General features: G+C 42.4%; 1 protein-coding gene across 2 annotated transcripts in view; it reads right to left on the bottom strand.

The window, feature by feature from the left end:
* SART3 (spliceosome associated factor 3, U4/U6 recycling protein) overlaps nucleotides 1-19,399 on the bottom strand; it is a 33,896-nt gene that overhangs the window by 12,002 nt on the left and 2,495 nt on the right. Inside the window, exons 2-9 of one of the 2 annotated variants that reach the window (XM_024741441.1) lie at nucleotides 12,668-12,794; nucleotides 11,103-11,207; nucleotides 8,976-9,160; nucleotides 7,608-7,659; nucleotides 5,974-6,098; nucleotides 1,518-1,673; nucleotides 686-824; nucleotides 94-201 (exon numbers count right to left, since the gene is read on the bottom strand). In XM_024741441.1, coding sequence (XP_024597209.1) covers nucleotides 94-201; nucleotides 686-824; nucleotides 1,518-1,673; nucleotides 5,974-6,098; nucleotides 7,608-7,659; nucleotides 8,976-9,160; nucleotides 11,103-11,207; nucleotides 12,668-12,794 — 997 coding nt within the window. Of the gene's footprint in view, nucleotides 1-93; nucleotides 202-685; nucleotides 825-1,517; nucleotides 1,674-5,973; nucleotides 6,099-7,607; nucleotides 7,714-8,975; nucleotides 9,161-11,102; nucleotides 11,208-12,667; nucleotides 12,795-19,399 lie in introns of both variants that reach the window. The other variant, XM_024741440.1, reaches the window with a different exon arrangement.

Here is a 19,399-nt window from a genome sequence, read left to right as displayed (position 1 = left end):
CCACCATGAGATATCTGGGCAACTGGGACATCCTACCAAAACACATGTTAAGGAAAAACTCAGTTCTGATAGGAAACACATAAACTTCAATACCTTGTTTAAAATCGACCCTTCTCCTCAGGTAATCAAGGTACGCCTGCCAAATCTCCACATAATCAGTGGCCTGAATGAAGCCAGCACTCAGAGCTTTCTCGAAGGTCACTGGAGTCGAAGAAAAAGCCAGGATTTGTTGCCAATTCAAAAAGAAGTTATCAAGATGATTAAAAAAACTGCTACTGACTATAAAATTCCATATGGCTTAAACAGTAATAATGGGATGCAACAAAAATGAAATGAGCTAGAGAGAAATGTTCAAAAGAAAGGCAACTACAGTGGTGTACAAACTGTGTTCTAGAAAGGGCACATCCCACAAGGTGCCCTGCATTAAAGTGCTCCAGGTCAAGTAAGTTGGTGAAAAGACCATGACTCCCTGGAAAATCACAATGAATATTAAGACATTAAAAAGTTCTAATAAGTCAAAAAATACAACTACTTCATATCTCCCATTTAGAGCCCTTCTTGTCACTAATACCCAATATCCCAAAGTAACCGCCTGGGGAACGCTGATTTAATAACTTTTGTCACAGCTCAATGTTTCTGACTCGGGACAAAAAGCTTAGAAGTCTTCCCACAAAAACATCCGCACCCGAAATCACTCGATGATCAACTCCATGTCTTTCCATGGCCAAGAGGTACCGACTCCACAGGGCAACTGTCCACGGGCAGTTTCTAACAGCGCGACTGTGTACAGATAAAACCAAATCCTTTACTTTCAGCTGCCGATCCTATGATAAAGAATGCCAGGGTCAGGAGAGAAAATTTTATCGTTAAGACTTCACCATCCATGAGACATTCCCAGCACAACCGGCAAAAGACATTTCCTTAATATGACTGGTTTCTTCAACAAAAAAATCACAAGGGGTTTTGCGGGAAAAGAGGAGAGAGGTGGAGAGGGGAACCTACAGATCAAAGAGCTTTAAGAGACATCAGCCAATCCTAATGTATGGATCTTGTTTAGATCCCGATTCAAATCTGTTATACATACACACTGAAATATCTACCATCAAAACGTGATTTCTGGATTTGCTTCAAAATAACATGGAAGGGAGGAAAATAGGTAAGGAACCTAGTAAGATTGTAGATGAAACTAGACTAGTGCCATTAATTAAGTGTTGAAGCTGGGTGATGGTTAACTGCAGTTTCATTTTACTAATCTGTCTACATTTATGTATTTACGTTTTTCCACGATAAGTTAAAAGAAAAATTAATATGTTATAAAGTCCGCAATAGTAAGGCTATGCAAAAATTTTTTTACAGTTATCAGTTTAAAATAACTTAAAACACCAGGAGACTTCCTTAGTGAGTCAAGCAGAGAGAAGCGGCATGCAGCTAACTACTGGCACTCTTTCTGATTTTCTTTAAATGGAACCTAAATTGGTAAAAAATAAAGTGAGATTAGAACAGGTAGGTTATCTTACTAGGTACTGACTGTAACGAATCCATAAGTCTGGGACAAGGCAGTTCTCGACCAGAGCGCGCTCAAAGATCAACTGAATGCGGGCGGGGTCTCCAATTTTCATCTCAAAATCGATGTATGCTTGATATTCAGCCAGCCTGGGTGCTTCTGCTTGCAACTGGGGCAAAGGAGAATGGCAATGAAATTGGAATGAGCTATGTGACACTGTCAGAAAGCACACACAGCTCCGTAGTAAATTTTGGTGAGAACGGCCACACCAAGATAAGAATCACCAATCCCCACTCTCAGAACCTCTGCATATCAGGTCTATAAATTGATGAGCAGAAAGTGAATCCAAAGTGCCTCTTCATGGCAATAGTTACAAAGGCTCCGTAAACCCTTTTTAAACTCCATCCCCAGACCACAGGGAATTTAAATCTCCCATCAATCAGGAACTGAATGAAAGAGAAACATCTTTGCCAACAACCACTGCTAACCATCCTTTCAAAACAGGTATCACTTTCTGGGCCTACTGAGTGGGGTAAATGCAACCATACCAGAGTTACTTGGTGCCCTGTGCTATTTCAGGTTCGTCACTCCAAATACCAGCTCCTGCCAGAGTACAGGTATATGCAGGAGATGGAGGAGGCTATGCTCAATGTTTACTGATCCAAAGGCATACAATTAAAATTCTTTTTAAACAAAATCCTCTTATTCAACTTGTTTTCTCCTCAGCCACACTCTGCTAAAGGTCAAAACAAAATTCAACTGCCTGAGGATTTCATGAATGAAGCTTTGTGAAATGCAACTAAATACCAATCATTTACATGTGAAAAAGGGAGAGGGAGCACATGCAGACCAGAGAGAGAGCACGCATGCTCTGAACCTAGAAAGATGATATTGGAGAGACTCAGTTTCTACTAATAATGACAAAATCAGTTACCCAGACACACTGTGCCACTGAAAATACTAGATTAAATATTTTTAAAAAAAGCTTCTTGCAAATCAACAACAAACTGGCCAAGAAACAAGAAATACTGCAAACAAAATCTAAGTGAAAGTGGTTAAGCTAAGGGAAGGTTAAGCTTTTGCCAGTTTTAAGAGATAATATTAAGAATTTGATCTTGGGACCTCCCTGGTGGCACAGTGGTTAAGAATCCGCCTGCCAATACAGGGGACACGGGTTCGAGCCCTGGTCCGGGAAGATCCCACATGCCGTGGAGCAACTAATCCCATGCACCGCAACTACTGAGCCTGAGCTCTAGAGCCCGCAAGCCACAACTACTGAAGCCTGCACACCTAGAGCCCGTGCTCCGCAACAAGAGAAGCCACCACAATGAGAAGCCCACGCACTGCAAGGAAGAGTAGCCCCCGCTCGCCACAACTAGAGAAAGGCCATGCGCAGCAACAAAGACCCAACACAGCCAAAAATAAAATAAATAAATAAATAAAGTAAAAGAATTTGATCTTTACAACGATCGTAGGTAGCAGCTATCATTTCTGTAACCATCTTACATTCGAGGCAACTGAGTCACAAGGAGGCTAAGTACTAGCCCAGAGATAAAATTCAGACTTGAGGCAGCCCATCTCTCAGAGCCTGTGTTCTCACTCACCAGGCCGTGAAAGATACCAGAAACAGAGCCAAGAAGCCCAACAAACCTCAAGCAGGATAAATACAAAATAATCCACATCTGGACCCACTGCAGTGAAACTGCCAGACAGCAAACCAAACCAATGAGACCTTAAAAGTGGCCACAGAACAAACAAGGCTTTCCTTCCAAGAAGCAAGAGTCAGACAGCTGACTCAGCAGCACAACAGAAGCCGGAAGAGAAAAAGATATATTTAACTGCCGAGAGAAGAGAACTGCCAGCCTAGAATTCTATATCCTGAGAAATTAACTCTCAAGGAGAGCAAAGTAAGGACCTTTTGAAACAAACAAAAACTGAGAAAATCTGTTACAAGCAAATATCCGGTGCAGGAGATGCTAAAGGGCAGACTTTAAGCAAAAGAAAAGTGATTGCAGGTGAAAGAGCTACGACGTGAGAAGAGCGAGCAAAGAAAATGGGAAATGCATGCATAAATGTAAACAAACTGGAACTGCAAAATGCAGCATTAATAACGATGCCTGTGGGTCAACTAAAAGACAAGAAATACAAGAAAACAAAGCATAAGTCTGAGGGGTGGTAAATGAAGTTAAAAGTATTCTAAGACCAAGAAAGGGGAATAAATGCCATTTACAAATAATATTGTGTGTGTATTGTCAACACATAAAATCTCCCCAAATCTATAAATTATTAATAAGGATTGAGCAAGTTTGATTAAAAAATTAATATTAAAAAAATTGCATTTTATATACCAGGAACAAACAACTAGAAAAGAAAATCTTTAAAAAGATACCATTTATAATAGCATCAAAAAAACACTTAGAAATACATCTAAAAATGTGTTCAAGACACTGGATAAATTTATAAAACTTTATAGACAAGACTTAAATAGCAGAGGTCTATACCATGTTCACAGATTGGAAGATTCAATATTTAAAAGATATAACTTCTTCCCCAAATTGATCTACAGATTCAATGCAATTCCAATCAAAAATTCAAGGGAATTCCCTGGCGGTCGAGTGGTTAGAACTCCATGCTCTCACTGCCAAGGGCCTGAGTTCGATCCCTGGTCAGGGAACTAAGATCCTGCACGTGGTGCAGTGTAGGAAAAAAAAAAAAAAATCAAGTTTTTTTTTTGTTTGTTTGTTTGTTTAATAGAACTTGACAAGCTGATTCTCTATTAATGGAAGTACTAAGAGCTAAAGAACGCCAGGACCCTCTTGAAGGAGAACAACATGGATGGGACTCATGCTACCAAAGATCGAAACTTAATTATAAAACTATCGTCATTATGGCAGTGTAATATAAACCAGTGGGGCAGAACAGAGAGCCCAGAAATAGACCCACACAAAAATGGAAAGCTAATCCATGACAGATGTGGGGCAGCATATGAGTGAGGGTGGATGGAATTATCAAAGTCAGCACTGGAACAATTGTTTCTCCATATGGAAAAACGGAATTGGACCCTGCCTCAGACCATACCCGAAGATCCATTCCAGAAGAAAACCTAAAGATGAACGACAAAATATAAACTTTCAGAAGAAAAACAGAACGAAGTATATTAGTGACCTCGAAGTATGGAGAGATTTATTAAGCACAAACCCTAAGGGAAAGAATGACAAATTCAATTAGATTAAAATTAAGAATTGGTCTTCAGGGCTTCCCTGGTGGCACAGTGGTTGAGAGTCCGTCCGCCTGCCGATGCAGGGGACACGGGTTCGTGCCCCGGCCCGGGAGGATCCCACATGCCGCGTAGCGGCTGGGCCCGTGAGCCATGGCCACTGAGACTGCGCGTCCAGAGCCTGTGCTCCGCAGCGGGAGAGGCCACAACAGTGAGAGGCCCGCGTACCGCAAAAAAAAAAAAAAAAGGAAAAGACAAGCCACAAACTTGGGAGGAAAAAACTGTAATACATACAACCAAAAGTATGGATTAAGACCCAGGACTCCTACAAATCAATTAGAAAAAAGACAAACCAAAAAAAAAATGAGTCAAAGTCTTTAACAGGTACTTCAAAAAAAATTTTTTTTAAGGAAATCTGAATGGCCAATAGGTGTGAAAAGATGCTCAACGTCATTAGTTATGAGGGAAGTGCAAATTAAAACTATGATTTCAGATCCATCAGATTGCCTAAAATTTAAGTATGTCAATACCCCAGGTTGGCAGAACAATGAGAACTCTCAGATACTGCAGGCGGGAGTAGCAACTGATAGCCTGGAAAACAGTTCAGCATCACCCTAGGACCCAGCAATTCCATTCTGACGTAATAGAATGAAACTCTTTTTCATGTGTACCAAGAGATACGTCCAAGAACGGTCAGAGCAGAACTACTCCTCCTAGCAAAACACTGGAAACAACCCAACCACCTAAGAACACAGATAAATAAATTGTTTATACACAGACAACTTCACAGCACTGTAAACAAATGGACTAAAACTATACTTATCAACATGAGTAAAACCCAAAAAACATGTTGAAAGAAAATATACAGCATGATTCCATTATATAGAAGTTCAAAAACAAGCAAAATTAAACCATATATTAAGGATACGTTCATAGGTTGTAAAACTATAAAGAAAAGCAAGGGAATGATTATCACAAAAGTCAGGAAAGTGATTACCTCTCGGGAGAGGGAAGAGGAGGCAATCGGAGAGGGGCACATAGGAGACTTCTAAGGTACTGGCAATGCTCTATTTCTTAACCTGGGTGGTGGGTACATGGATGTTCACTTTATTAAGATGTAAACTGAATGTACACATTTATACACTCTATATTTCACAATAAAACAAATGTTAAAGATACTGTTTTACTTGCAACTATCAATTAGGGAAAAGTTTGTAGAGAGACGTTTACTGTAAAAGAGACCAACACTTACCAGTGTTTCTTCATAGGGTTTATATTTCTCCAACTGCTGTAGTGCTTTGTTATAGTTCTGAATTACTGACTCTGGTATAGGGTCTTCTGACCATTCTTCATACTCTGCGAACGTTGCCTCCATATCTATTGAGAGATGGATTCAGCCCATGGGTCTTGCCATTGGGTTTTATCAACTCAAACACAGAGTAAACCCTGAGACTCAGGTGCCACTGGCCCCTCCCACATCTGTGGCCACAGGGCTCTTACTGATGGAATCCTGAGCTCTTCTGCTGAGCCCTGACTTGGTCTTAGACTCTGTCTCAAAGCACCATCCTGGGCAGCCCTACCACCTAGTTAATCAATCAGAGTAAATGAAACTAATAGCAACGCTCTAACCACACTTACCTACTGCTCCCTATGTTCTAACACTTCACATCCATTACCTCATTCGATCCTCACCACTCTACAAGGGAGGTTCTACCATGATTCCCACTTTGCAGTTCAGGAAACATAAGCAGAGGGTTACATCAACTGGCCACAGTTAACAGGAGAACAAGGCTTTGAACCCAGGCAGTCTGACTCAAGTTCATGCTCTGCTCACCAAGCTGTACTGCCTCACACTGGTATGTGAGATTAAACATAGAAGCCAGCTCAGCTCTAGCCTTTTCTGCTTGTCACCCAAAGATTCGACTGGAGAGCCACTTCATAATTTGTCAAATCCAATCCAAATAAACCAGGAAGTAAAAAGAAATAACACCTGGGCTCAAGTAAAGTTGGCCAGAGGGGGCTTCCCTGGGGGCGCAGTGGTTGAGAGTCCGCCTGCCGATGCAGGGGACACGGGTTCGTGCCCCGGTCTGGGAAGATCCCACATGCCGCAGAGCGGCTGGGCCCGTGAGCCATGGCCGCTGAGCCTGCGCGTCCAGAGCCTGTGCTCCGCAATGGGAGAGGCCACAGCAGTGAGAGGCCCGCGTACCGCAAAGAAAAAAAAAAAAAAAGTTGGCCAGAGGTTCTGAGGGTGTGCAACGCATAACCACACCTGGGGAACAAACAAGATGGCAGCACCCAATTCTTCCCATGCTCGGAAGTCCTCCCGGCGCTGCTCATGTTCAAGCTCAAAGGCTTGGCTTACCAAAATACGTTCACACAAAAGGAGACTCCTTCCCAAGTCCCAAGAAATTCAGACAGGAACACTTCCAATCGGCTGCGCTCCTGGGCCACCAGCTCACCTCCACAGGAAGAGGATATCAGCCCACCTACAAGCCCCACACTGTTATGGAGGTTACTTCTGAAGAGAAAATGCTCATAATGGAGCTCTTACTCAATAAAGTTCCCCCAGAAAACACAGGGAGTCAGTTTCCCTATTCCTTTCAGAGACCCTCTCTCTGCCTCCCTGACAATGTCTTAATACAGGAAACTAGGGGTCAGGAAGTCTGCTTCTAGTCCTGCCCCTGACCCTCGTAACCCACTTGAGCATGAACAATTCAAGATATGTTTTTCCCCAGGGCCCTGTCCACAGTGATACTGTCCAATGAGAATACGAACACCAGCCACGTTCGCCTCACGAGATGCTGGGAAAGGCCTAATCACGTGACATGCTCCAAAGCATTCTAAGAACGACGAAGGACTGGCTGTGGATGGGTCACTTTCTCTTACCGTAGAGTGGGATCGCCAGCTGTCGCCGGAAGAGACTGTGGACTTTCTCCAGCTGTGAATCAAAGGTTTGTTCCCGGTCAAAAGGGGAAAGGAAGCCAGCTATGGGCTAAAGAAGCAAATTCGTAGTAAATGACAAACTCTGGTTCTTCCTACTTCAAAAAATATTTCAGCACATCTTTAGTTCACACTAAAAAAATTCATAGGACCTCTCATACACGAGGTATTGTGCCAAATGCTGCACGAGGCTCAAAAATGAATGTTTTCCCTAGCAAGTGTTTATGAGGGGAGAGCAAGAAGGAATCCAAGAACGCGAGGGAAGAGATATGGGAACATATGTATACGTATAACTGATTCACTTTGTTATACAGCAGAAACTAGCACACCACTGTAAAGAAATTATACCCCAATAAAGATGTTAAAAAAAAAAAAAAGGAAAAGAAATGTACCCAAACGACTACAACAAGATACAGCATAAGCATCACAAAAGCGAAGCGTCACAAGCATCCAAGGATGGCGGCTCGCTTCAAGCTGGTTTCCAGGGCTGAGTTTGTCATTATGAAGGGAGGGAATCAAGGGAAGGCTCCTGGAGGAGCTGGCACCAGGGATGCTCCTACAGGCTCTCCGGAGCTGGCGAGAGAGGAGAACAGACTCCCAGATGAAGGGAGGTCAAGAGTACAAGTACAGTGGCCGGAAAGTGCATGAACACCGAGGGGGAGCGTGGGAGCAGACTCCATGTGGGGTCACGACTGACACTCGAGACAGCCGCACATGTCAGCCAGAGGCTCAGTCCCAACGCCTTAGTCCAGGGAAGGGGAGAGCACCACCGCACATTTCTCAACAGGGACACAATCAAGACGGGACTGGGCTACTTGAACCACAGTGATCTAACTTAAGGACAGGGCTCCACAGTGTACCAGCAACTTTGTGGTCACACACAGAGTGGAAAAGAGACACTAGGGAGGGGGCTGTAAAATTCTATAAATCATAGTCTAGTCTAAAAAACGCAATTATGATGGGATCAAATCTCTCAGTTACTATGGGACATGATGTATATATACATATATATGTACACATACATATGTATACACACACACATATAAAATCTTTTTTTTGGAATGACTTCGTTATCCTTGTACTCTCACCTGAAACCAGTAACTAAAACAGGAGTATGTTTAAATATCAGGAAAAAATTGTAGGGTCATCTGTTTTTTAGTCAAAGAAGACATTCTTGCTACTCCACAAAGACTCGTGATTTTATTTACTGCCCACCCACTAAGTGACAGGCAAAGACCGTTTTGTTAACTATGCTTCTCCAAGACCACTTACGAGGACAGCCCTGGGTGGCCAAGGCAAGCACTGGTCACTCACCCGGGCAGCTTCCACGATGGCACTTTCAAACTCCCGATAAGCCTCCCAGATGGCGAGTCCCTTGGTCATGTGTAACCCGACGGACGAGAGGGCCCTTTCAAACACAGAGCGGACTTTCTCAAGGCCACCTTTCTGACCAATCCCGCCGACTGAGTACTGGCCGTACTCTAGCCAAATGTTAGGACCTAAAAATGAGAAGTGTTCTATTAGTTCAGGATACGAAATGCCCAAACATCGAAACTTTTGTTCTGATGAACAGAAGAAATAAGCCCACCAAAAAAGTACGCATTCATGGAGAAAGGGAAGAGCATCACCAACAAGTATCCCAGGTTCCCTGTACCAACACTGCAGCCCAAAAAGAAAGTCTATCTTAATGGCCCTACTAGGTATAACCATTGAGATCTGACTCCATAAACAGTACATGCCAAGTGGTAATATGTAATACGACTGATTATAGAGCTCATTTGTTAAAATTGAAGAAATCCAGTAAAGATTTAAATGAAAATAGTTACAAATCTGAGTGACTTTTCAGAAAGACTGCAAAGCCTAGAATTTTTCAACTTTTAAATCTTGATTCATTTTTAAACCTTCTGATCAAAGTGAAAAACAAAATTAAAAGCACCAATCCTGTTACTAGAGATTTTAAATCTCTAAAACACAACAAAAAAGACCTGGCTACCTTGTTTCTTTCACTTTTTAAACTTTCTATATACCCACTCCTGCAGCATTAAGACCAATGAATTAAACTCTTTATGAATGCATCGATTCTTACTGTACGTGTTGTGCCTATCAAGTCACTTTTCAGAGATCTGAAAATAATTTTTGATGCTCATACACTAACCTTGTAAAATAAAAATACTAAAAAGATAAAGCCAACATGAGAATTACTGTGTGTTTTCCTTAGGCTTGCTTTCTCAATGAAATAAGTCATTTCTAAAAACTTAGCTAAGGTTTGTGAGCTACTCTGTTTTTGCTCACCAGTACAGAGCTGCCATATGGGCTGCAAAATGAAAATGGAAATGAACTAGCTCTTGGAGCTGAAGCCCTTAGTGAGGGTTAGTCTAGTTTACAGAGGGTCTATGCTTCTCACTAGGCGAAATGCCCACAGAGGGAGTGAGGAAAATCAGATAGGAAAAAGGATATTTAATTAAAAATGGGAAACATTTTAAAATAATTTTTAAGAACACTCTGTCCATAGCATTGTGTGATACAGTCCTCGATGTATGTAGAGAAAATATTTAGAGACTTATACTATCAAACGGGATTTTTTTTTTCTTTTTTTTGCGATATGTGGGCCTCTCGCTGCTGTGGCCTCTCCCGTTGCGGAGCACAGGCTCCCGACATGCAGGCTCCGCGGCAATGTGGGATCCTCCTGGACCGGGGCACGAACCCGCGTCCCCTGCATCGGCAGGTGGACTCTCAACCACTGCGCCACCAGGGAAGCCCCCATCAAACGGGATTTTAAGGGAGGGAAGGCATCCACACTTCACTTTCACTGGTAAAATGTCAAGACCAGCAGACAAGGGATCTCCATGGTAATGGAAGATTCTGCATCTCGATGCAGTGGTGGGATAAAATATCACATTGTGTGTATACAATGTGTGTATACACACACATTGTACCAAGGTCCATTTCCCGGTGTTGAGTTTGTACTATATTCATAAGATATTGGGGGAAACCGGATTAAGCAAGTACATAGGACTTCTCTGTACTATCTTTGCAATTTCCTATAAATCTATAAAAATGTCAAAATTAAATGTTTAAGTTTTTTAGTACTGGAAAAAAAAAAAATGCCTTCTGTCCAAAGCTTCTAAAAATCCAATCAATGTGTAAAAGGTAACCTTTAGTCATCTGGAAATACCAGGTAAGTTCTCCCTGCCAGATAAATGGTGGGGGTGAGTATATTCACCTCCTTCCTTCAAATATTTCTTCTACTTGTATTTTAAAACCTAAAGCCTCAATTGAAAACCACAAACAATGATAATAATAAATGAACTCCAATCTTTCCAATCGCTGGACGAATGCTCTTTACTGGGTAGCAACACCTCACAGTACAATCCACGGAGGCAGAGAGTGATGCTAGATGAGCCCACCTGACACCCTCAGAAGAGCCCGCAGGGAACTTACAGATGTAATCCTTCACCGCTTTCTCGAAGAGGTCGTACACATGTTCTCTGTCCAGGCCATCCAGGGCCATGCTGATCTCGTCATGCAGCCACTCCAGCCAGAGCTCTACAAGACACCAGGGTCCCCTGCGTTACCGCCCCCAGCACCAAAGGGCGGGCTGAAAGCAGGGACTGCACCGTGAGGCATCAGCACGAGTGCGGTTCATCCACCTTATACAACCTGGCCCAGTTCACAGAAAATTCAATTCTTAAAACCTGCACCAAGCACATAGAAGGCTTATGCTTCCAAAGAAGATCGATCACTAAAGTCATAATATCCCTAGAGTGGCTGGGCATTTTATATTTTGAGAAGCACTGATGTATTTTCTCATTCAATCTTTGTCAAACACCTATGAGGTAGGTGACAGGGACATTAATAACAATGGCATCTATCTAAGCATTTGCAACATGCCAAGCATGTGCTAATAAATGTTGCGCACAGAATGCCTCTTCCAATCGATGTACTACAAGGCAGAAACTACTGTTATCCCCATTTTACTGCTGGTAAGACTGAGTCTTAATAAATTTGTTTATTCATTTATTTATTTTTGGTTGCACTGGGTCTTCGTGCTGAGTGCAGGCCCTCTCTGGTGGCGGTGAGCGGGGGCCACGCTTTGCCGCAGCGCACAGCCCCTCACTGTGGTGGCCTCTCCCATTGCGGAGCACAGGCTCTAGGCACGCAGGCTTCAGTAGCTGTGGCTCGCGGGCTCTAGAGCGCCGGCTCAGCAGCTGTGGCGCACGGGCTTAGTTGCTCCGTGGCATGTGGGATCCTCCCGGACCAGGGCTTGAACCTGCATCCCCTGCGCTGGCAGGCGGACTCCTAACCACTGCGCCACCAGGGAATTCCAAAACTGAGTCTTAGAATGTTTATATAATTTGTTTAAGGTCACACAGCTAGAAAGACATATAGCCAGGCAATCTGATTTCAGCTTCTATGCTCTGCAGTTATGCTTTGTGGGAGGGAGAAGGGGACAGAACTGGATCTAGGACCTGTGTTTTCCAACTTCTCCCTAAAAGATCAATTATGTATATTCACGGAGATTTAACTACAAAGATGCTCAGTATAATTATGTTTCAAATAAGCAGAAGTAACCTAAATGCCCAACTACTGTGGAACAAATAAGGTATGAAACATTTAAATTAAAAATTATTTATGAAAGTTTAGTTATAATACATTTACAGTTATGTTTCTGAGAATGGATTAAATACACAAATACTAGAACAGGAAACAGAAAGGAAACGGGGGAAAAGTTTAATTACATAGAAATATTTTATGATAAAGTTAGGATAAAGAAATTAGGATTCAAAACATGAGTCAGTATCGCATGACCACAAGTTATGTTTAGCAAAAACTAGAAGAGGATAAACTAAAAATTGCTGACTTTGGATGATGGGTTTTCTTCTTTCCACTATATTTATATGTTCCAAATTTTCTATAAGGAGCATGTCCCACTTTCAGCACTGAAAAAAAAGGACACTCTTCAATTCTCTGTGTTTATAAAAGCAGCCCAACTGTGGAAGCCTTACCTTCGGTCAAAGGAAAGATCTCGCTCATCTTCTGGCGGGCCATCCTCACTTTGGTAAGCTCCCCTTCCAACCGAAGCAGCCGGATCAGGTCCACGTGGCAGTTGTAATCATAGACGTTGATAGACAGCTAGAAGAAAAAGGAACAGAAGTTGAAATTTAGAATGCCATCATCAAAATAACTCAGCTTTGGGCTTCCCTGGTGGCACAGTGGTTGAGAGTCCGCCTGCCGATGCAGGGGACACGGGTTTGTGCCCCGGTCCGGGAGGATCCCACATGCCTCGGAGCGGCTGGGCCTGTGAGCCATGGCCGCTGAGCCTGCGTGTCCGGAGCCTGTGCTCCGCAATGGGAGAGGCCACAGCAGTGAGAGGCCCGCATACTGCCAAAAAAAAAAACACTCAGCTTTTTTCACCATTGGTGACGACACATGTCTGCCACAAGCACAAAATATGTGCAATGTGGGAGAGCCACGAAAAGAGCAAGGCAACGTTTACCTTCAGGAAGAGGGAGAAAAATCCACAAGAAAGAGCTTTTTATAATAAACTTAACACTCTCAATTCCTGTCAGAACACTTGTGGGTTCTCTCTGAAATACAGAAAACATTCTAATGAAGCAAATAAATAAACAAAAAGTATGACCTGAGGCAAGTTATTAACTCTTCTAAGCCTCCATTCCCTCATCTGTAAAATGGGATACACCACTAGGTTCTAGCTCGTAAGGTTCTTGAGAGGTTTTTTTTTTTAATAGATCTTTATTGGAGTATAATTGCTTCACAATACTGTTAGTTTCTGTTGTACAACAAAGTGAATCAGCCGTAGGCATACACGTGTCCCCATATCCCCTCCCTCCTACCCTTGTTATCCCACTGAAAGGTAATTTAGTATCACGCTGTAACACGTGCCAGGTACATCAGTAAGAGCTCTTTTCTTTTACTAAACAAACAAACAAATGAAAATCCCTACCAGGAGAAACAAGAATGGCAACAGACTGATGAAGCTGAGTGATAGGTACAAAAACGTTTATATTTCAAGTTAAAAGTTCATAAATTAAGATAATTGCTTCCAAAGCTATCATACATCTGAGGCAAAGGAAAACTAAAAGAACTTGTCACTAGCAGACTTACTCTTAAAGAATAGCTAAAGGAATTTCTTCAAACAGAAAGCAAATGATAAGAGAAATCCTGGAGCATCAGGAAGGAAGAAAGAGCAGAAATATGGCTAAATACAATAGATGATCCTTCTCTTCATGAGTCTTCTAAATCGTATGATAATGGAAATAAAAATTTTAAGGCTATCTGATACCCAAAACAATGACATTTCAAAGGAGGAATGGTAAAGGGACCTAAATAGGAAGATTTCCACACTTCACTCAGGGGTAAAACATAGATACCATGTAAGTCAGATATACTGAAATACCCAAAGCAACCACTGAGAAACTATATAAAGCAATACTCTAAAAATCACTATAAATAAATCAAGCTGGGATACTAAAGAATGTTCAAATAACCCATACGAAGGCAAGAAAAGAGAAACAGGAGAACAAGCAACACAGGAAACAAACAGAAAATTTTTAAATGTCAGGCTTTAGACCTAGCATATCAATAATTACCTTCAAAGTATATGATCTAAACATACTAATTAAAAGACAGAATGGCAGAGTGGATAAAAACACAACTCACCTCTATGCTGATTACAAGAAACTCACTTCAAACTCAAGGATGTAGGTAGGTTCAAAGTAAAAGGATGGGGAAAGATACAGCATCAAACATTAAACAAAAAGAAGCAAAAAGTGACTATACCAATATCACATCAAGTAGACTTTACAGCAAAGAAAAGTATCAGAGATAAAATGGGACATTACATAATGATAAAAGGATCAGCCCACCTGGAAGACAAAACAATCCTAAAAGTGCATGCACCAAACAACAGAACCTCAAAATAGATGAAGCAAAAACTGATAGAGCTAAAAGAAGAAACAGACACAACCACAATTATATTGGGGATTTCAACATCCCCCAACTTCAGCAACTAAAAGAATTACCAAACAGATAATCAGCAAGAATATAAAAGAACTCAACAACACCATTAACCAACATGATCTAATTGCTATATATAGAACACTCTACCCAACAATAACAGAATAACACATTTTTCTCAAGTGCCCAAGGAACATTCACTGAGACCACATCCTGGGCCATAAAACAAACCTCAACAAATTTTTAAAAACTTAAATCATACAGAGTATGTTTTCCGATAACAACAATCAATTACTGTAGGAATATCTCTAAATGCTTGAAAATTAAGAAATACACTTCTAAATAATCTATGGGTCAAAGAGGAAATCTCAAAGAAAATTTAAAATACACAGAACTCAATGAAAATGCAAACACAGCAAATTAAAATAAGTGGACTGCAGCTAGCACAGAGTGCACAGGAAAACTTACAGAACTAAATTCAATGTACAAAAAGAATGATACACCATGACTAAGTGGGAGTTATTCCAGGTATGCAAGGCTAGCTCAGTCTTTGAAAAGCAATCACTGTAGTCCACTATATATCAAACTAAGAACAAAAATCATGGTATCAATTGATACAGAAAATGCATTTGACAAAATCCAACAACCATTCACGATAAAAACACTCAGGGGCTTCCCTGGTGGCGCAGTGGTTGAGAGTCCGCCTGCCGATGCAGGGGACACAGGTTCGTGCCCCAGTCCGGGAAGATCCCACATGCCGCAGAGCAGCTGGGCCCGTGAGCCATGGCCTCTGAGCCTGCGCGTCCGGAGCCTGTGCTGGCCCGGGTACCAAAAAAAAAAAAAAAAAAAAAAACACTCAGAAAGTTAGGACTTTATCAAAATTAAAACTTTTTGCTCTGTAAAAGACTCTGTTAAAAGAGGATGCAAAGACAAGCTACAGACTGGAAAAAAAATTTACAAACCACATATCTGACAAAGGACTAATAATATCTAAAAGATATAACTCCAAACTCAACAGTAAGAAACAAACAATCCAAATAAAATAAAAAGTAGGCAAAAGACATGAACCAACATGTACTGGGTTGGCCAAAAAGGTCTCTTGGGTTTTTCCGTAAGATGTTACAGAAAAACTCGAATGAACTTTTTGGCCAACGCAATATATCCAGAGGACACAGATGGCAAGTGAGTGCACATGAATAACGGTCAGGGAAATACAAACTAACACCACAATGAGCTATCCTTACACACCTATCAGAACGGCCAAAAGGAAAAACTGACACCAACAAATGCCAGAGAAGATGCAAAAAAACTGGATCACTCATACATTGCTGATGAGAATATAAAATGGGTACAGCAACCCAGGAAACTGTTTTCGGCAGTTTCCCATAGAATTCAACACACAAGTACCATATCAACCAGCAACTGCACCCTTGGGTGTTTTTCCAGAGAAATAAAACCTATGTTCACACAAACATCTGTACAGGAATGTGCGTAACAGCTGTATTCCTAACAGCTAAATCTGGAAAGAACCCAGAAGTCCTTCAATGGGTGAATGGGTAAGCGAACCATGGAACACGCACGCCACAGAATACTACTCAGCCATAAAAAGGAACAAATAAACACACAACTCAGATGAATCCTGAAGGAATTATGCTGAGTGAAAAAAGGTCATCCCCAAAGGTTACATACTATATGATTCCATTTACATAACATTACTGAAATGATAAAACTGTAGAAATGGAGATCAGATTAGCGGGTGCTAGAGGTCAGGAACTGTGGCTCTATCAGGGCAGCAGGAGAGATCCTGAGGTGACAGAGCCAATTTGTGTGCTGACTTTATCAACGTCAATACGGGGGTTGTGAGACTGTACTATAGTTTTACAAAAGGTCACCAGTGGGGGAAACTGGGTAAAGGGTACACAGGATCTCTCTGTATTATTTCCTGCAACTGGAGGGAAACCTACAATTACCTCAAAATGAAAAGTTTAATTTTTTAAAAAAGCTTTCAGGGACTTCCCTGGTGGTGCAGTGGTTAAGAATCCGCCTGCCAATGCAGGGGACACAGGTTCGAGCCTTGGTCTGGGAAGATCCCACATGCCGCGGAGCAACCAAGCCCATGCGCCACAACTACTGAGCCTGAGCTCTAGGGCCCATGAGCCACAACTACTGAAGCCCATGCGCCAGGAGCCCATGCTCCGCAACAAGAGAAGCCACCACAATGAGAAGCCCATGTGCCACAAGGAAGAGTAGCCCCCTCTTGCCACAACTAGCGAGAGCCTCCGCGCAGCAACGAAAACCCAACACAGCCAAAAATAAATCTTTTAAAAAAAAAAAAAAAGCTTTCAAACAAGTTGGGGTATGGGGTTACATTAAGTCTATACACCATGACTAGACTAGTATCTACTCTTCCAACGTCTGCCACATTTCAGCAATAAATATTTCCCTCTCCAGAGATGACAGATGACCTATAATTCATTCGACTAACACTGCCATTTGACAATATACTCTTTCAACCAAGCCCATGCGCCACAACTACTGAGCCTGAGCTCTAGGGCCCATGAGCCACAACTACTGAAGCCCATGCGCCAGGAGCCCATGCTCCGCAACAAGAGAAGCCACCACAATGAGAAGCCCGTGTGCCGCAAGGAAGAGTAGCCCCTTCTTGCCACAACTAGCGAGAGCCTCCGCGCAGCAACGAAAACCCAACACAGCCAAAAATAAATCTTTTAAAAAAAAAAAAAAAAGCTTTCAAACAAGTTGGGGTATGGGGTTACATTAAGTCTATACACCATGACTAGACTAGTATCTACTCTTCCAACGTCTGCCACATTTCAGCAATAAATATTTCCCTCTCCAGAGATGACAGATGACCTATAATTCATTCGACTAACATTGCCATTTGACAATACACTCTTAGTAATCTAGACCCTAGTTATTGCATTAAACCGCACACAGGAGGAGCTGTCTCAGCAGGTAGCAAGTCTCAGCAGTAATGAGTTAGACCACGGAATTGACATGGGACAGACAAACTGACCAACAGAACACTAGAAAGCGCCCAGAAACAGACCCACGCAACCAGAAAGTATATCACAGAGGGACACTGGGTGTATCCACTAAAATGAATTCATGACCCATGACCATGGCCCCAGTTTGAAAAATACTGACTTAGAGAAACTCTTACACGGTTTGAGACTAGCACAGTTTAACAGTAACAATGTTCCTTGTAGCTTGTTTGTAATAGGAAAAAAAAAACTGTAAGCAATTCAATGCCAGAACAACCAATAAGCTGTGGGCTACTCACACCCTGGTGTACTGAACACACAGCAGTCAAAATGGATAACCTGCAACTGCAAGAACACGGCTGAATCTTAGAAACACACTGCTGAGTGGAAAGCAGTCCCAGACGATTACACATTGCATGATACACTTTTTTAAAAGCTCAAAAACAAACAAAAGTGGACAATATATGCTTAGGAATGCTTACTTAGAGGATAAAACTATACATGTTTTAAATGAGAAGGAAGCACTCAAGATTCAAAATAGCAGTTACCTGGGTTTGAGGGGATGGGGTCAAGGCAGGGCACTGGCACCGGGGAGAAGCCGCTGGGACAGGCAGCAGTACTGATGAAGTCCCCACTCTTAGAGCAAGGGGCATAGCAAGGGTGCTCATCTCATTACCATCCTTTACAACTTACAGATGTGAACTGCTTTGTACGGATCAAATTACACACAAGTAGGTAATAAAGAAGAATCAATATCAGGTAAGCCCATGACCTATAATTAAAAAAAATCTTTTAGCAATGTTCTCCTGCTCATGATTTATAAAACTTGACAGGCTGAACCCACCCCATGAGTACGTGACAGGCTGTACAAGGACAGGACGAGGTCAGGACACAAGTGCTCTAACGTCCACGGGTTCTGTCTCCCCGTCTGTACCGGAAGGCACCTGTGCATCTCAAGTGGCCTGCCATGATGCACTGACGTCTCAAAACTGGCTGTCAAGTGTGTCACGCAAGTAACCACAGTGAAAGGACTGAAGATCACGGAAGATGTACTCTCCTCACGAAGGAGCAGACGCAGTTCTCCCTGTCACCCCATCACTCGCAACTCACCTGGGTCTGAATGTGTTTTCTGAGCGTGAAGGGGGGTGGGCAAGTCCTGCCTAGCCAGCCTGAGTAATGTCTACGCAAGCGGCCCTCCCGTGAACACCAGAGGGAGGTCAGAAGAGAAACGTACAAAACTCAATGAAGTAAAGGAACTGTCTCTAGGATGGTTTTTGATCTACATTTCTGATTTTTAGGCCCAAATAATGAAGATACTATATATGGAGATGCGCTCTGAGAGCACGTACATTAAATGCACACTGACATGCATTTAAGAGACCTTCCAGAGTGTTCAACCAGCACTGACAAATGAGCACATGTGCCGGTCTAGTCTGGTCTCAGAACACTGTTAACGACAAAGGATGCTTTAAAGAAAGAGAAGGCTTAGCCAACGTGCAAGTGCTCTGCAAATTAAATTTCCTAACTCCCTAACAGCACAACCTGGCCCTGGACTGGGGGCGGAGAGGTGACAGAGAGGCCTGGTGGAGAGGACACTTAGCTGCAATCACAGGAAAGGGTGGGGGGGGAAGGAGAAGGGAGCAGGTCCCATCACTGCATCTACTACTGTGTGTCAAACTGTGCCTGGAGCTTTACACACCTCTTGTCACTTTAGCTCCACAACAGCCCTGTGAGGGAGGCACTACTACAACCCTCCCT

The sequence above is a fragment of the Neophocaena asiaeorientalis genome, unplaced genomic scaffold (genome assembly GCF_003031525.2).
Source record: "Neophocaena asiaeorientalis asiaeorientalis breed wild unplaced genomic scaffold, Neophocaena_asiaeorientalis_V1.1 scaffold648, whole genome shotgun sequence".
In the NCBI taxonomy this organism is placed as follows: domain Eukaryota; kingdom Metazoa; phylum Chordata; class Mammalia; order Artiodactyla; family Phocoenidae; genus Neophocaena; species Neophocaena asiaeorientalis.
The sequence above is the reverse complement of the archived record's forward strand: the minus strand, read 5'-3'. Positions and strand labels throughout refer to the sequence as shown.